Source organism: Varanus komodoensis, unplaced genomic scaffold, assembly GCF_004798865.1.
Source record: "Varanus komodoensis strain SLA01 unplaced genomic scaffold, ASM479886v1 scaffold4, whole genome shotgun sequence".
Classification (NCBI taxonomy): domain Eukaryota; kingdom Metazoa; phylum Chordata; class Lepidosauria; order Squamata; family Varanidae; genus Varanus; species Varanus komodoensis.
The window spans coordinates 38024675-38041656 of record NW_025335941.1 but is presented as its reverse complement, the minus strand read 5'-3'; the positions used below and the strand labels follow the sequence as shown (position 1 = coordinate 38041656).

At 40.4% G+C, this 16982-nt stretch overlaps 1 protein-coding gene across 2 annotated transcripts in view; it reads right to left on the bottom strand.

Moving 5' to 3' along the window:
- Positions 1-16982, bottom strand: part of GRAMD1C (GRAM domain containing 1C) — a 48083-nt gene that overhangs the window by 11576 nt on the left and 19525 nt on the right. For both annotated transcript variants that reach the window (XM_044442284.1, XM_044442285.1), the window contains exons 3-8: positions 16303-16406; positions 13329-13424; positions 12054-12134; positions 6217-6335; positions 4476-4599; positions 2815-2971 (exon numbers count right to left, since the gene is read on the bottom strand). In XM_044442284.1, coding sequence (XP_044298219.1) covers positions 2815-2971; positions 4476-4599; positions 6217-6335; positions 12054-12134; positions 13329-13424; positions 16303-16406 — 681 coding nt within the window. The remainder of the gene's footprint in view (positions 1-2814; positions 2972-4475; positions 4600-6216; positions 6336-12053; positions 12135-13328; positions 13425-16302; positions 16407-16982) is intronic.

Below are 16982 nucleotides of genomic sequence, written 5' to 3'. Positions count from 1 at the left end.
AGAATAAATTGTCTCAAAATTAGATTTTCAAGACAATGTACAACCTTGCTGCAAGGTGTGGTTGTGTAAGAGCAGCTAAGGACAGAATAGGTACAAACATGAAGATAGTAGGGAAAATTCCCAGGATAGATGGATTAGGACCAGAGTATTATAAAAAGATGTTCATTCCAAAATTAAAATCTTTGGTTTAATGAAATATTGGAAGGAGGAAGGATGTCAGTAACTTGGAAATACTCTTCCATAGTTCTTAAACCTAATAAAGATTTGACAGATCCTGGGGCTTTCAGAGCTATATCTTTGATAAATTAAGATGCAAAAATGTTTACAATAATTTGCAAACATAATTTTATTGACACCTGGAGATGACCAGGCACTAATTCCACTTATATCTGTTGAAGGGTGGGTAAGAGGTTGAAATATTTATACCACCTACATGCTACTATATAAAGGTAAAGGTTTTCCCTTGATGTTAAGTCCAGTCATGTCTGACTTTAGGGGGTGGTGCTCATCTCCATTTCCTAGCCAAGGGAGCCAGCGTTTGTCCTCAGACAGTCTCTGTGCTCATGTGGCCGGCATAACTAAACACCGAAGTGCACGGAATGCTGTTACCTGCCCACCAAAGTGGTACCTTTTTATCTACTTGCATTTGCATGCTTTCGAACTGCAAGGTTGACAGGAGCTGGGACGGAGCAAGACAACTCACCCTGTCGTGCAGATTCAAACCAGCAACCTTTCGATCAACCAGCCCAGCAGTTTAAACCACTGTGCCACCTACATTCCTATGCTACTATATAGAGCAGCTCAAATGACCATCAGGGTTGGAATTCACTGTAGTGGAAGGCAACATTAGAGACCAATACAGAGCTGCCACTTCATAGGCCTGTAGAAAATCACAACATTCTACAATATTTTATTTATTCTGGGTTTAGGGTTAGGAAACTATCCCTGACAGCTAAAGGGAGCTTACACAGGAAATATTAAATATAAAAATAAAATAAAACTCTAAATAAAAACTAAACACAAAACAAAAGCATTGCCGATAAAAGCTCTACAACTTAAGTGGAATCCCTAAAGCAAAGGACCAGGGCACGCACGCGCGCGCGCGCGCGCACACACACACACACACACACAGAAGAGAGCGAGAGAGAGAGAGAGAAGCAAGAGGAAGAGACATCCAAGCACAAAGAAATATTATATTTGGACTGACTAAAAATCACAAAAGCGGTAAAGTGGCTTTCAAATTTCACATAGCTTTAATCATACTGAATACTGAAAGGAAAAGGCAGGAAGAGGGAAATGTAGGTGATGTAGCCTACATTTATAGCCTACTCCATTTACATTTATAGCCTACTCCAGTATAGTGGAGTAGGAAATGGTGGTAGCAGTCCTAGATGCAATATATAATTGTGCAGGTACATATGTAATATTATGTAATACAGAATAATGCAAAATGCAATATAGAAGGGAAGACAGAAGCACCAACTACAATACCTGGATGAAAATTTATTTATTTAAAACTTTTATATGCCGTCACCACATGCCTTGGCATCTCGGGATGGCTCACAAATGTACAATTAAAAACAATAAAACAATACAAATTCCATAAAATTATATAAAAACAAGAACAAAAACAAGAACAAAAATTAATGAAGACTGGAAGAGAAGGGGAAAAATAGTTAAACCTAATCTATTTGGGAATTGAAGATGAGCAAGATCCTTCAATCCTACTTCTAATACTGAAAAATTAGGGCTACAATACAAACCTAAAATCCATGGCTTATGTAATGGTGTCCATATAACAATGAAACTCTAATACACCACAGAGGAAACAGGGATGACACAATGTTCTCTTTATTAAGTATCCTGTAATATCCTAAAATATCCAGGTGTGCTAATTAGAGGAAATGTTGGGCCCCACAATTAATGCATATGAATATAATACACAGTGTCAGGTTTGTCAGATGATCTACTGTTCTGTTTGCTATAGTCTCATAGATACTGCTTTCAGAATATTCTTTAAAATGGCATTTCCATTCATATTTGGAATAATGTACAACTGTTATATGTTACAATTAAATTAGGAAATAGAGATTGAAAACACAACTGAAAATGTCACTCCATTAATAATGATATAGTGCACATGTCAATGAAAGCTTTAATTTAGAAAGGTGTTCATTTACCTCAGTTGATTGCTTCTTGCCCTTACACAGGCATCAATACAAATCAATTGTGTGCACTATTCTACATATTGTTCTTGTGGAATCTTAAGTACCATGATGGAAACTGAACACTTATCCTGTGGTTCCCCATAATCTATGATTCTATACATAGGGCTTTTAACTACTGGCTCTGTGTATAATGAGACTCCTTCCTTCCTTATTCAGGTCTGCTTGTTTCCTTCTCACAAGCATCATGTTAAATCTTTTTGGCCACATCCTTGATAGGGGAAGCTCTATGATTTGTAGCAATCTGTCACTGGGTTCAGAGAACATGATAATCCACACTCTATGGTTAAGTATGGTTTGTAATTTGACTGTCAGTTATCATGTTGTCTGAACCCAGCAAGACTAACAAATCATGGCTTGCTAACCATGAACAAACCACAAAGGGACCACAAGGTTTGTTGTTAAGCTGTGAACTGTGATTTGTTCACGGTTAACAAACCATGGTTTGCAAGTACAGCTAGGGTCGGACAATGGTATAACTCATGGTTCAGCAACAGCCACACCGGATCCCATATTCAAGCTGCAAGCATGCATTATTATGTTCTCTAAATGTAATCACTATAAATTATAGTATATGAAACCTATTTACCTTCCCCATCAGTTTCAGAGGCACTGCTCTTCTCATTTAGATCTAGTGGCTGTATTGAGCATTTGTGCTGTCCTGCATCAGCTGGCTTCCTTTCTGAAGGAAACGAAGAACTCCTCCTGTCCCGTGTAAAACTGGAAGATTCCTCTGCTTCTTCCCTCTAATAGAAGAAAGCCAAAAGTACCAAGCATAACATTATGTATTCTCATAGCCATCATACACATTTTAAAAGGAACTATAGCCCAGAAAATAAAATGGTCATACATAGTCCAAACCTTTCAAAGGAAAATAAAAAAAGGAAAGGAAAAGGTTGCTTCCAAAAACGACAGCAACAAAATCTTGAATGCATAGGTTAGAATATACATTTCCTTTAAGAAACCTAAACAATATTACAAGTCTGTTCTGCCCCTCCCACCTTTGTAGTTTTTTAAACCATGTTAACACCTGATGTTATAATGTGCGGAGTTAAACCATAAACAGCCGAAGCTGAAGGAAAGCGCTCCTTGCCACTGCTGTCACCTGAGCTTCCAATGAAAGCTCTGGGTCGAGGAGCACTCCCAGGCTGTGGACCTTGTCCCTAAGAGGGAGTGCAACCCCATTCAGGACTAAGTTCAAGTCACCCTCTCCGAAGCCCAATCCGCCAACCAACAGGACCTCCATCTTGTCTGGATTGAGCTTCAGTTTATTGGCCCTCATCCAGCCCATTACCTCGGCCAGGCACCGGTTCAGTACAGCCACTGCCTCACCTGGATTGGTGGAAAACGAGAGGTAGAGCTGGGTATCATCAGCATACTGATGATTCCGCAGCCAACACCTCCTAATGACCTCTCCCAGTGGTTTCATGTAGATGTTAAACAGCAAAGGGGACAAAATGGACCCCTGCGGTACTCCATGGCATAGCTGTCATGGTGCAGAGCCATAGTCCTCCAGCACCACCTTCTGGAATCGGCCATTGAGATAGGAGCGGAACCACTGCAAAGCAGTGCCTCCAACCCCCAATCCTGCTAGCTATCCAGAAGGATACCATGGTTGATGGTATCGAAAGCCGCTGAGAGGTCCAGGAGAACCAACAGGGACACACTCCCCCTGTCCTTCTCCCTGCACAGGTCATCGTACAGGGCGACCGAGGCAGATTCAGTACCGTACCCGGGTCTGAAGCCGGACTGAAATGGGTCCAGATAATCAGTTTCATCCAAGAGAGCTTGGAGTTGTCCCGCCACCACCCGCTCTAACACCTTGCCCAGAAACGGGATGTTGGCCACTGGTCTATAATTAGTGGCCATCTCTGGATCCAGTGACGCTTTCTTCAGGACCGGTCGGACTACCGCCTCCTTTAAAGGGGCAGGCACCCAACCCTCCCTCAGAGAAGCGTTAACCACTTCCAAGATTATGAGCTACTTTAGAGTTGCAATGAATTCAGGGATGAAATAGTGAAAATTTAAAAGCATTTTCCAGGTTTAAAAGAGGAGTTATATAAATGAGGTGCCTTATTTCCATGATAAAAGCCCTATGTTGAAGATAGCATACACTCTAGGTTCCATGTGAACAGGAAACACACGAACAGGTATAAAAATGTTCCTTGAGGCACAACCCTGAAGCCAGATATGTTGGCTGAAGCATGCTGAAAGTTTTAAGCCATAAGACTGCACCTTTAATAAGCTGACCTCTTTCACTATATTTCCATTAAGGGACTCTGTTTCAGCTTCAGGTATCTGAGCAATCGGTTCCTGAATTACACCAGTTGTTTTAGGAGGGTCCTTCTCCTCAAATTCCTCACAAAGGCTTGATCTGTCAGAGACAAAAATAGTAGTAGAGGTAATTGACACTTACCTCACATTGTCAATAGCATTTTGGAATTCCTAAGCTCTGAGTCCAGCACTGCTGCCTTATAACATCCAGTCTCCCTACTGGCCAGAGAATTTGTTTTTTTTTTCTTGTATCTTTGAGAGAATATCAACTTTTAGAGTTTGTCAAGAGGTAGAAAAGTTACTTGTGTTGTAGAGTAAGCATAACTATCAAACAAAGCTGTACATCGCAGGATGAGAAGAACATTTAGGTTGATCCTAAGGAATCTCAACTCTTTCCTATTTACCATGAAAGAAACAATGATGCATGCATGTTGTATGTGCACATTCATTCATTCATTCATTCATTTATTTATTTGGACAACTTGTATGCCACCCCATTCGCATATGCCTCGAATATACATATGTGTATGTCTGTGTGTATGTAGGCAGTCCCCAAGTTACAAACAACCTGGACTTTTAAACAAACTTCCACAACACCTTTTAATTTTTTTAAAAAAATCCAGGAAATTGTCATCATTCTAGAGGGAGGAAGGAAGGCCTGCCTTGCCCATCCAGAGAGGTAAATCTTTCTGGAATTTCCTTGCTGTGAAAATGAGGCACTGGTGAGTTTGTGCCACAGGAGAGCTAGAGATATTCAGTTTTTCTACTCTCATGGGGAGTCCTGTGCCTCTAACAGTTGCAAATGTGGAGGGCCAACTTACAAATAAATTTGACTTAAAGATGAATTCCATTTTCTCAAAACTGGAACTCATTCATAACCTGGGGACTGCATGTACAGTAGGCTCTCTATTTTAAAAAAGAGCTAAAACAGCTCTCTTGTTATCCAATTAACTTCTGCAGTATTATCTATTTCTAGAAGCAGAAGACACTAAAAGATGGATTTGTTCTTACAGTATGTAACCTAACCAGGCAAGGAGAACTTACAACTAAGCTGATGTATGTGATTAAACAAATATGATGTGGGAATCAGCCCAACAACTGGTAAAAATAGTACCTTTGAAAAGGAGTATGTAATATTCCCAAAATTAAGTGAGACACTGGATACATTTTAGACTGAGAAGACTATTTTCACTGGATATACAACATCATGCTTTCTGGCTTCTCTCTCCCCCCTTTGCACTAGTTGAGACATTGCCATCTGCTCATACAAGCTATATAACAGCACCCACACCTGTAGCAACCCTGAACATATTTAAATGCTCTTATTTCTGCAACACCTCTTGTGTGGAAACAAACAGCAGTCCCACCATTGCCATGTTTACCCTAGAAGTTATATATGTGCATCTGCATATGGCTGGACAACACATAGAGTTGAAAATTCCTACATATTAGTGCTTCAATAATCAATGTTACCAGGGCAGTCTTTTTGGCAGTCAGTCCAAGTGAAGAGTAATAACTAAACTAGACCAGAATTCAAAGGTCAAAATAAAAGTTAGGACACTTTTATATCCACACAGGAAGACTATCTTACCAAAAGACACAAAACACAAAAAGTGAATCTCTGTGTACTTTCAAATCATAGATGTCCAATGGTGTATATAAAATGGAACATCAATAACACATACCTTTTTGTGGTAATCTACAAATAATGCCTTACCTCAACTGTCCATTCTCCTCAGATGACAAGTACATGTTTTCCATCTCTTCTGTGTTCAAACCCAGCTCAGAACCATAGCTCTGGTGTACAAGTTGCCAGAATTCCTGCTTGGTTAGCCTCTGAAAAATGGAAGGTGAAAAATTAAGAATATGTCTCTTCATAACCACAGTAGGCTTCTTCTTTTTATGTTAATGCACTGCTTACACAGAAGTAATAAATCCTGTTATTAAAGAGTTCCTGCTTTAACATTTGTATTAGTAAACTCAGTTTCACAGTACCAAGCTGACATTTCTAGGTGAAAAAATGAAAAATAAGCATCAGTTCTAACAGACCCACTGACTCCTCACAACATAAGCTAACCAATGCAGTGCCCTAATTAAAGGTGAGGGGAAAAATCCATTGTCTTTAAAATTATAATCTGCCAGTATTTCTCCATACAGCCACTGAGCTCCAAGACCACTATAATCTTAGCCCCTCTCACCCTGATTCCTGAAATAAAAAGATCCAAGCCATTTTAAACTGCTGTGAACAGCTGCATCCTCTCAGCTGACATTAGTTGCAGAACAATATGGCAATTCCCTCTTAGCCAGCTGCCTTTAGGTCAAGTAGCTGCTCAAGTGCTAAAGAGACCCCAGTCAAAAGAGGATAGCAAAACGGTATATGAAGTAAAGGAGAGTAAGTGATCAAAGCAACTACCAAACTAACAGTTTACCATCTTAAAGATTATGTACCCCCGCCCCAACTTATAATGCTAGTTTTATGTTCTTTAGTTTTGGCAAAGAGATGGTATCCCAATGTTACCATTTCAGGATGGAAGAGCACTCTACTTAGATATAGCTAGTAGGTTGCTGAATTTAAAAACAAAAACTTTTATATTAGCATTAGTGTGGGGTTAAATGGAGCCATAAGCCTTTTCCTCACTACAATCCAAACGTGGATTGGGGGATCATTCCTGGAATATGTATTGTCAAAGAGTGCTCCACTTGCTTAACTGGATCACAATCTGGCAACTGAAGCTGCAGGTGCAGAAGAGGATGATCTATATCAACCTTCCCTAAGCTTGTGCCTTCAGACACATTTGAACTACAACACTCAGAATTCCCAGTCAATGGCCTTCCTGGATGGGAATTCAGGGAGTTGTGGTCCAAATGCCTCTGAAGGCCACCAAGCTGGGGAAGGCTGATCTATACCTAGCTGTGGGTCCTCATCAATTTGTGATCCTTTGTTTACTCTAGAGAAGAAAAGATACAGCTTCTAGTTATGTCTTCAAATAACATGTGCTTTGGGTCTCAAAATTTCACATTGGCTATGCCCAGTTACTAACTACAACTCAGTTACTCTTCTCCATGTCTCCTAACTTTGAAAAAGGAAATCTGCACAAAACTGCCTTGCAAAGGAAGTGTAAAGATTATTTAAACAATTACTGTTAAGCAGCGCATGCCGGGTGGGATGAAATTTACTGAAGAACACATAGTAGTTCTAAATACTGACCAATATATATCAGAAAACTTTCAAAACTTTCCAGCTACCTTTTCCTTCTAGTGCATTACACAGAACTAGTTTTGAAGGGGGGCGGGGGTCAAATGACTGCACACCAGCTAGTCAGTTGCAGGCTGTATATTGTCAGGTGGATGTTTAGGAGCAATACATAGAAGGTGGATTTGCAAATCATGCACAGTTTATTCAATGGGGTGGTTGTCGTGAAGTGCATAAACAACCCACAGTGCATTCAACTGATCATTAGGCTCACCATGGGTTGAATGCCCCCCTTCACTCTTGGTCCTCTCTGGTCATCCCAGGGACTCTACAAACAAGACTCATCTACCCATCTTGTCTGCCCTCCTCAATGCAATTGCAAGCTTGATGTGGCTTTCCCCCCCTTTCCCCCCCTTTTTTTCCTTTGTCAAAAAAACAGTGAATCCCAGGTGAAGCTTGCCATTTTAGACCTGCATAAGTGCACTTTGTAAGTCTTAATAAATACAATTATTATTAATCAGTAATAAACTAGTATGAAAAAAATCAATTTTCTTCTGTTATTTTTAAAAGTGCTTCTTCTCCATCTCTACTTGAAGATGTCCAGGACTGAGCCTGGAACATTATACCTGCAAAGCATATATTCTACTGCTGAGCTAATGTTCTTCTCCCATATGAATATAGCTGGAATTCAGGATATCCTCACAAGATGCAAAAAAAAAAAAAAAGTGGGACGTCATCATCATGAATTAATGGTAACTAATTGCTATTTACATAAAATTAGAAGCAGTAATTAGCTCAAATATAAAAGGCCCATCCCGAAAGACAACCATGCTACTTGTATTAGCTGTACAAACACAATAACCAATCTGACATATTAGCATGGATCCTATATAAGGAATGCAGGTGTGGGGTTGTGGGGTAGAGGAAGATAACCATTCCAACAAAAAGTTCCCAGTCAAAATAATATATTCACATAACAAAGAAAATATTTTTGGCCCTACGAGAATCCAGACTTAAGATTAACAGATTCCTCGTACAGCTCTTTACATCTGTGCTCACTCTACATTATTTACCTGTAATATTCTGTGTGAGAAGAGAATAAAACCTTACTTTTACAGTTCCAAAACGAAGGCAACTTCATTCTGACAGTCTGGAAACTGGACACAAACTCCAAGCAAAGGCAGCAGAATGCACATAGGAGCTGAAGAGACTGTCCCTTTATTGGAAATCATTCAGTATTGCCCCACACTTCCTGTAAAACCATTGGACTTACAGGCCAGACTGGAAGCAGATTCCAGGGCATGCTGCCTCATTTTCATCAAAATCACCATGCCTCCACAGAATGCTCCAGTGGCAAAAATCTTAAAAGGGATCAAGATGGACTTAAAAAGAAAGAAAACGGAATACCCTCAAGTCTTGAGAGAGAAAGAGTTACATTTACACTACTTCCGACTATAGCCACCTTGAAAGGTACTGACAAGTGGGCAGGTCTTGCTTTCAGAACTGGAAGTTGTGTTTTATTTCTGTCCGGTTTGTGGGCCCCTCCCACCAAGGAAACAAGCAAGCAGGGCTTGTGAAGTCTAGTATTCTTAAGGCTCCATCAAACATTTCCTCCTCTTTCTCTTACACAAAACACCTGGATAGACACGTAAGCAAGAATGGTCTAAAGTGATTTCGAGGGAGATTTCTGCTCCTCACACACGCTGTTCACTCAAGAATGCTGCCTGTTTCTACACCTATCTGACGATCTACAATCTCTGCCGCATTTTCAAAGCTGCTCCCACTAATGAGGTATAAGTTTCATTCAAAGCCGGTCAAGCCACACTTTGTCACAATAGAAGAACCCGAACAGCATTCCTGAACTGAGCGTCCTTATCAGGTTTCTCTTTACTCTTCCACAAACATGCATGTATACACATATACCACTGCAAGCTGTAAATGGAAAGAAAATCACATCTGACTAGAATGCCCATACGCCCAAGTACCTCTGGAAAAGCAAACAGTCTTTATGATTTTTGTACCCTGTGCCATGACTGACCCTCAGTTTTCTGGATTATCTAGACAGGGAACACAGTTATTGTGATTTATGATTTACACTCTCATAGGTATTATGCATTTGTTAGCATTTGCTATGGAAGGATTTTCATCATAATGTTGCCAGCTCTAGAATGTGAAGCATGGTGCAAGCCATTCCTTCACTATTAGTAGGACCTTTCTGTTATCCGTCCACAATATGGGGCGTGCGCATGCGCACGCGCGTGTGTGTCCTTTTAAAAACAACTTTATTTTGGTTTGTTGCTTTGTATACACTAAAACAAACTTTTCTTCTTCACTATCTTTGTAATAATAATAATAATAATAATAATAATAATAATAATAATAATAGAAGTTTTTTGCATTTATGTTGTGAAGGTATCCTCAAAAATGTGAATCAATTCTGTAAAAAAAACTGTGCAGATGTGTATGCAACACAAAATTCTAAGGTATCCACCACCTTTTGCTAATAACAAACGAAGGGCACTGCTGGATCAGTTCAATGATCCAGCTAGTCCAGCATCCTGTTTCCCTCGCTGGCCAACCAAATGCCTCTTGGAAGCCCACAAAATTGTCACCTCCAATTGCTGCTCCTCCTCAACTGGCATTCAGAAGCATGCTGCTCAACCCAGTTGTGCCCAATCTCTTTAGTTTCTTAAAATACTAGAGTAAACCAATTTCTCAAGCATTGCAGCAAGATTATGAGTAGGTGCATGCATTTGTGAAAATGATACCCAGGAAAGAAACAATGCAGTCTTTGTAGGCACACAAACATCCAAAGGTATTCTATTGTTTATTCATCCAAAGTTAAGAAGACTTAAAAAAACCCCTGGGATTTCAAGATACCTGTTGGTCAGTATCAATGGTACTGTTGTGATACCATTGTGGTACCAATGGTATCCTAACCCTGACCTGAACATGCAAATAGCTGTTTTGGGTGGCAGATTCCAGAGGGGACACTAATATGATACCTCCCACTATCATCAACATTTTTTTAATGTCAGCAAGCTTTGACCTTCTCTGCTGCTCTCAAAGTATCTATGACTGGCACTGTGGCTGTATTCTTTGCAAACAAAGTGAAAGCTATTGGCTTGTACACTCATAGAAGCACACCCCTCCCATGAAGTGTGCTCCGGGAGCCCTCTTTGAAAGAGGTCAGGAGACAGAATACTCAGAGGAGGGCCTTCTCTACACTGGAGCCCCGACTATGGAATGCGCTCCCTAGAGAAGTCCACCTGGTGCCGTCATTATATGTTTTTCAGCGCCAGGTCAAGACCTTTTTATTTGGACAATATTTTAACATATAGTAATTTTAATTGTGCAAGACTTATTTAATTTATTTTAAATAATGCTCACTGTGGAATAGCTAACTTATCTTATTTTATTGAAGACTGAAATAATGTTGAAAGCCGTCCAGAGACGACAGTAATGGACGGCCTACAAATTTTTAAAATAAATAAATAAATAATAAATGAAGTGGGTTGAAAGCCCCTTGGCAGATCAGGTGGTGCATCCTGCATGCTCACCACCACGAGTCCCAAGACTGCCACTGCCCTGTCCCTCTCAATGAGGAAGGGGGTAAACAAACAGAGGGGAAATCATAGCACCTGGTACAGTTAAATTAAAATGGCTGCAGTCTCCTCCCATTATATCATTTTAAAACCATGACTAAACTCCATAGCTTAAACATCAGTTACTTTTTCCTCTCTATTCCTCCCTTTTGCTTTGTTTAACCCTTCCCCTTTTTGTGCATTGTTTACTATCCAACCTGGTGAAGAATTCTGGAGAATTTGAAAGTTTGAATGCTATTCTGTGATCTTTGAAATGAATTCTGTGATCTTTAAAATGACATTGACCTAAAATACATTCTGGATTTTTCCTTATGACCCACACAGTCACCTTTGCTTTTCGAAAAATGTAAGAACTAGTAAAATATCTGTACAAAGGTTCTTATGCAGCATCATAAAAGTCAGACTGGCAAAGCATCAGAAAGCCAAAAAATAGAGCATAAGAACAAATCACTAGCAGTGTATGTTACAATACATTACACTCCACCAAAACTGCCTAGTGCAAGCATTTTGCAAATGCATGAAGAAAGGGAGTGTGGAATAGTGGTTAAGAGCACAGGTGGGACTCAGGTAATCTGGGTTCTAGTCTCCGCCCAGCCACAGAACTCACTGGATGACTTTGAGCCAGTTACAGACTTTCAGCCCTGGGTATTTGTTGTGGGGATAAGATTGAAAGCAGGAGAAGGTGTAAGCTGCTTTGAGTGTGTTGGGGAAAAAAAGTGAGATAAAAATCTAACAGATAAATAAAATGAAGCTTACCTTCTCTAGCAATGCATTCTGCCATAATCGAAAGATAATGAGGTAGCTTCTGTCCCTGGCACTGAACGAAGTGAAGAAAAACTGTAGAGCAGGAGGATAATCCACATGTAAAATTTTGAAAGACTCTAAAAGGTATAGGTCCCTGTTTTAAGACAATATATGGAACTATGGCCAATTTATTTCATTGGAATTCATTTCCATTTAATTTTAGGAGGGCTAAGTTACAAGGGGATGGCAGAGGTTGAGGTGGCTAGATGGGGTCACAAGGGTGGTGGGTGTGGGCTTGGGTGGACTCTGAGGGATGGAGGAGGTCAGGATAGCCTGGAGGAATGTTGTCCATTGGGTTGTGATGGGCTGGGCATGACTTTGCAACCAAACAACAACAAAATAACAAGATCAGCCATTTACAGTGTGCTTCTATTTGAGAGTAAGTTCCTTTAAACACAATGGGACTTATTTTGAAATAAGGTAAAGGATTTCACTACAAATCAGCTAAAATGTTGAGCTGATACTTAGATGCACAGAACAATCTTATTTATATAGGTAGTCTAAATAGGTCGCTTCTCTGAGACCGGGAAAGCCTCTTGTCTGTAAACCTTGGAGTGCTACTGCCAATCAGTACAGAGCCATCCCCAGCGTGATGCTTTCCAGTTCTTTGGACTGACAGCCCCCATTAGGCCAACGACCATGGCCAATGGTCAGAGCTGATGGCAGCTGTAGCCAGAAACAGGCTTATTTTCAGACTTGCTTGGTAGTCAGGCATATTAGTTTTTAAGGATCCCATACTTCAGCAATAGCTGAGATAGTAATATAACAAGTTTTAATAGCCAGCAATAATGTCAGTGAAGTTCAAGCGATGTTGACATATGTGATACAGTTCAACAGACACAAAATGCCTAATAACCCCCTCTTCTCTAAATGTATCATCACAATAATGTATTGCTTCTGGAAAATGTTCCGAAATGATAAACCCAAGAGGAAAGATTTTTCAAAGATGGAAAACAGTATCTCAGAATTCTTGAGTATTTAATTTCAATGTTTCATCTCTGGGTTATTCTTAGCTAACTCTGGAGGCTGCAAAGGTATGAGAAAGAAAACTGCTAACAGAGCAGTTAGCAAAGGTATGAGAAAGAAAACTTCTAACAGAGCTATTATTCATACCCTTCATTACTGCTTCTACTTCCACATTAAACAAACAGTACTGAAATTAAGGCACTGTCTGCTGTATATTTATTTTTATGAAAAAAATAAATAATGCATTAAAGAATGTCACACCTTCTCTCCTTCAGTAGCAATTTGGATGGCATTTGGAATGAGCCGAGCAGTCTTCTCTTTTGTCATGAAGGTTATGTCCTTCAAGGCGATAGAAATCTGAAGTTCAAAACACACATGTGAAGCAGAGGATATAAAAGCTCAAACAGGAACTGCAAAGGCATGCTAAAGTATCATTCATATCAAACTATCATTTTCAAACCTGATGCCATTACAAACCCCTTTCCATAGCAACTTGTCTGCCACAGGTACTGCAGAGGATTCTAAGGGCATGTTCTTGGCCCTAGAAGATGGAGGCAGCTTTTTTTGCCTTCAAAGGCTGTTGTTTTAGCTGGGATAACACAACTGTGATAGGTAGGACAGTGTACAGAAAGAATCATCCACATGAGCTAACCTCCCCCTTTAAATCATGCACCTCAGCAGTTCACAATGCCTAGGGTAACACTTATTCTCTTTTGCAGAAGCTGCCCTATTTAAATACAGTGGTACCATGGCTCATGAACTTAATCCGTTCCAGGAGCCAAGTTAAATTTCCCCATAAGCTTCAATGTAAATAAGGTTAATCCATTCTGTAACCATTTTTTTTAATCAAAAAAATGCGAAGCAAAGTGACACAGAACAACAAAGATCGTGGCCATTTCCCCCCCACACCCCGAGCACAAGCGCGGCCATCTCCCCACCCCACCCCCAGCATGACCAAGATTGTGCCTGTCATCCCTGCATGATGGCGATCGCGTCTGTCATCCCTGCACACACCTGTCATCCTGGTGCGCTGGGGAGGGGAGAGACGGGTGTGATTGTGGGCACATTGGGGGAGAGAGAGAGAGACGGGCACGAATGGGGCACACCAGAGGAGGGAGAGATGGGTGCGAACGGGTCGCGCTGGGGGAGGGAGAGATGGGCGCGATCTCAGCCATCTCCTCACCGCCCCCCGAGTGGGGAGATGGCCACGATTGTGCTGGGGATGGGAGGGAATGGCCAAGATTATGACTGACTTTCCTGCAGGAGCGCGCCTGTGATCACGCACGTCTTCCCTGCATGAACACAACTGCGATTGTGGCCATCTCCCTACTCGGGGGGGGGGGGGGGAGATGGCTGCGATCTTGGTCACCACCCAATGCAGAGTTCACGACCCACATCAAAATTTTCATGAAATTTTTGTTCGCGACCTGATATGGTTGTGTACCAAGGCGTTCGTGAGTCGAGGTACCACTGTATATCCTTTATTTGAAGGGGTATCCCATCCAACTCCAGTTTAAAGATTAAGAACTGTTAGCCACCAACCAGCAGAACTGGCAGCATAGACACAGGTCACAGGGTCACAATCTTCCTGCTGTGGTGAATTTGGCCATATTTGAATTTGAATTCAAGCTAAACTGTTCCTAAATTTGCATATGTAGGGATAAATTAGCATTTGGAAAACTGTGTTGTTTTCTTTTTAGCAGTTTGTTTCCCCTTTTTATGATGAGAAGGCCATGGCAGAGTTGCGTGTTGCCAAAGAGTGTCATAGAACATGTTGCAGACCATGTGCTTGCTGCTGCTGGAGGCAGAGTCATTCATGCACTGTAACTACTGTGTGTGGGGGGTGCCATTTTATGATTGTTTTTCTTGCTTTAGTAATATATATTTTGATTATTGCTTTTCGTGCTAGAACTAAAATAAACCTCCTTTCTGATCTCCATCAATGTGACAGTGTCTCAGAAAATGTTTTAAATCTTTGCTTTTAAGTAGTGTTCTTGCATTATCTTATAGTACTATAATACCAGAAGGATGAGTTTTCTCTAATTTCTTGAACACTCCATGTTACAGAACTAAGACATTATAGCAAACATTGTGAGAGCTCAGTCACAATAGACTCCTTTTTCAGATACATTTCCACCTCAAAACCCTACCTTTTTAAAAAGGAAGAGCAGTGCTAACGGTATCTATACCAGTGAACATTATGTTCCCCTTCCATTTTTCAGATGACAGCAGTCTTTTTACAGTTTGGAAAAAACAGAACCACCACAGGGAAAATACAGGATGACAACGATAAGATAATTCATAACACATGAACAAATGATGATTGCCAACCACCTAGAGTAGAAATATTCATATTCTCTAGTTCAAGGATAGGGAACATGCAACCATTTAGACGTAGCTGGACTGGAACTCACCATCCCACACTATTGGCTATTCTGGCCACTATTGGCTATTCTGATGTGTTTGGAGAGCTAAGCTTTACCCATCCTTGGATCGGAGAGTATGGGCAGTTTTCACATAGTTCCTCTATGCTCTAAACAATGCAGTAGAAGAAATTAAAATCATACCAAGAACTGAGTGGCCACTTCCAACAAATTATGCACAGCCCAGGTTCTACTCTCCAGGCAAAGAAAAGTAGTGTCATACATCATTCAACAATGCCAAGTTATTCGCATATAGTGAACATTTTCAAATGTACATACATTTTTGTAATTTATTTAAAAGCTTCTTCAATGGAAAATGAACAGCATTTTAAGAAAGGAAATACGAGGCATAAAACTCTTCAGGAGGGGCATAAGAACGTAAGAGCCATTCTGGATGAGACCAAGGTCCATCTGGTCCCACAGTCTGACCACATGTGGTCATCCAGCTGCCCAAGGGAAACCCACAAATAGGACTTACACCTATTCTCCCAAACAACTAGTGTACCTAAGCATACTTAGGTACAAGTATTCCCTGATACTGGAGGCAGTGTATGCCCATTGGGAGTAACAGCCATTGGTATTCTTATTCTCCATGAATCTGTTGAATCCCAATTTAAAGTTGGTCAAACTGGTGGCCATCACTACATCATGTAGAAATGTATTCCAAAATTTAACTATCTGCTATATTGAAGAAGCAACTTCCACCAATAAGCTTCTGGTATTATAGGATTCTAGAATTACGACAGAATGGGGAAAATGTCTCCATATACACACTCTCTCCTTACACACATGCATGCATACACACGCCTTACTGTAGTCTCCCATCGGAAGATGTTGCTGTAGAAACAGAGCCAGTTTTCAGAAAGGTACAGCCGTCCTTGAAGAAGGATATCCTTCTGGAGGGCACAGGCATAATCTGAACAAGGAAGCCATAAAAGTGGTTTATCTTATTCATAAAGTTCAACCAAACTCATGAATTAAGTTATCAATAATGCCATGCTTTCCTGGAACTACAAGGAGCTTAATAAGTATTTTGTGGGTGTTTGTTAATGTTAAGAGGATTTCCTTTAACCTGCAATGCCTCAAAGCTTCACAAAAGCTTTTTAACAGTGCAACCATTTTAAGTTGTGCAAGAAATTGTGAGTGTTGCATTGCTCAGCAAACCTACATGATTGGCAAAACTATATACTAACCAGGTTGACATAAAAAGCATTCTGTGCTGGGAAATACAAACATGTTATTCTACATGCTTGCATGCATCTTAAGACATCATTTGACCCAGGGTATTTTAAAATGTCAGTTATTGGTCTAGACCTAACTTGTTACTTCACTGTTTTTGGAGAACAGTCTGCTGAAATAAGTTTGGTGTGTCCAGTTTTTAGTGGTGAGCCAGCTTTGGAAGCACAGCCTTTGGGTTTGTAAAGATCACCAGTCATATCTTATAATAGAATTCAAGAAAAGCCAGTTCTGCATATTTCTAGCAGAAAATAGA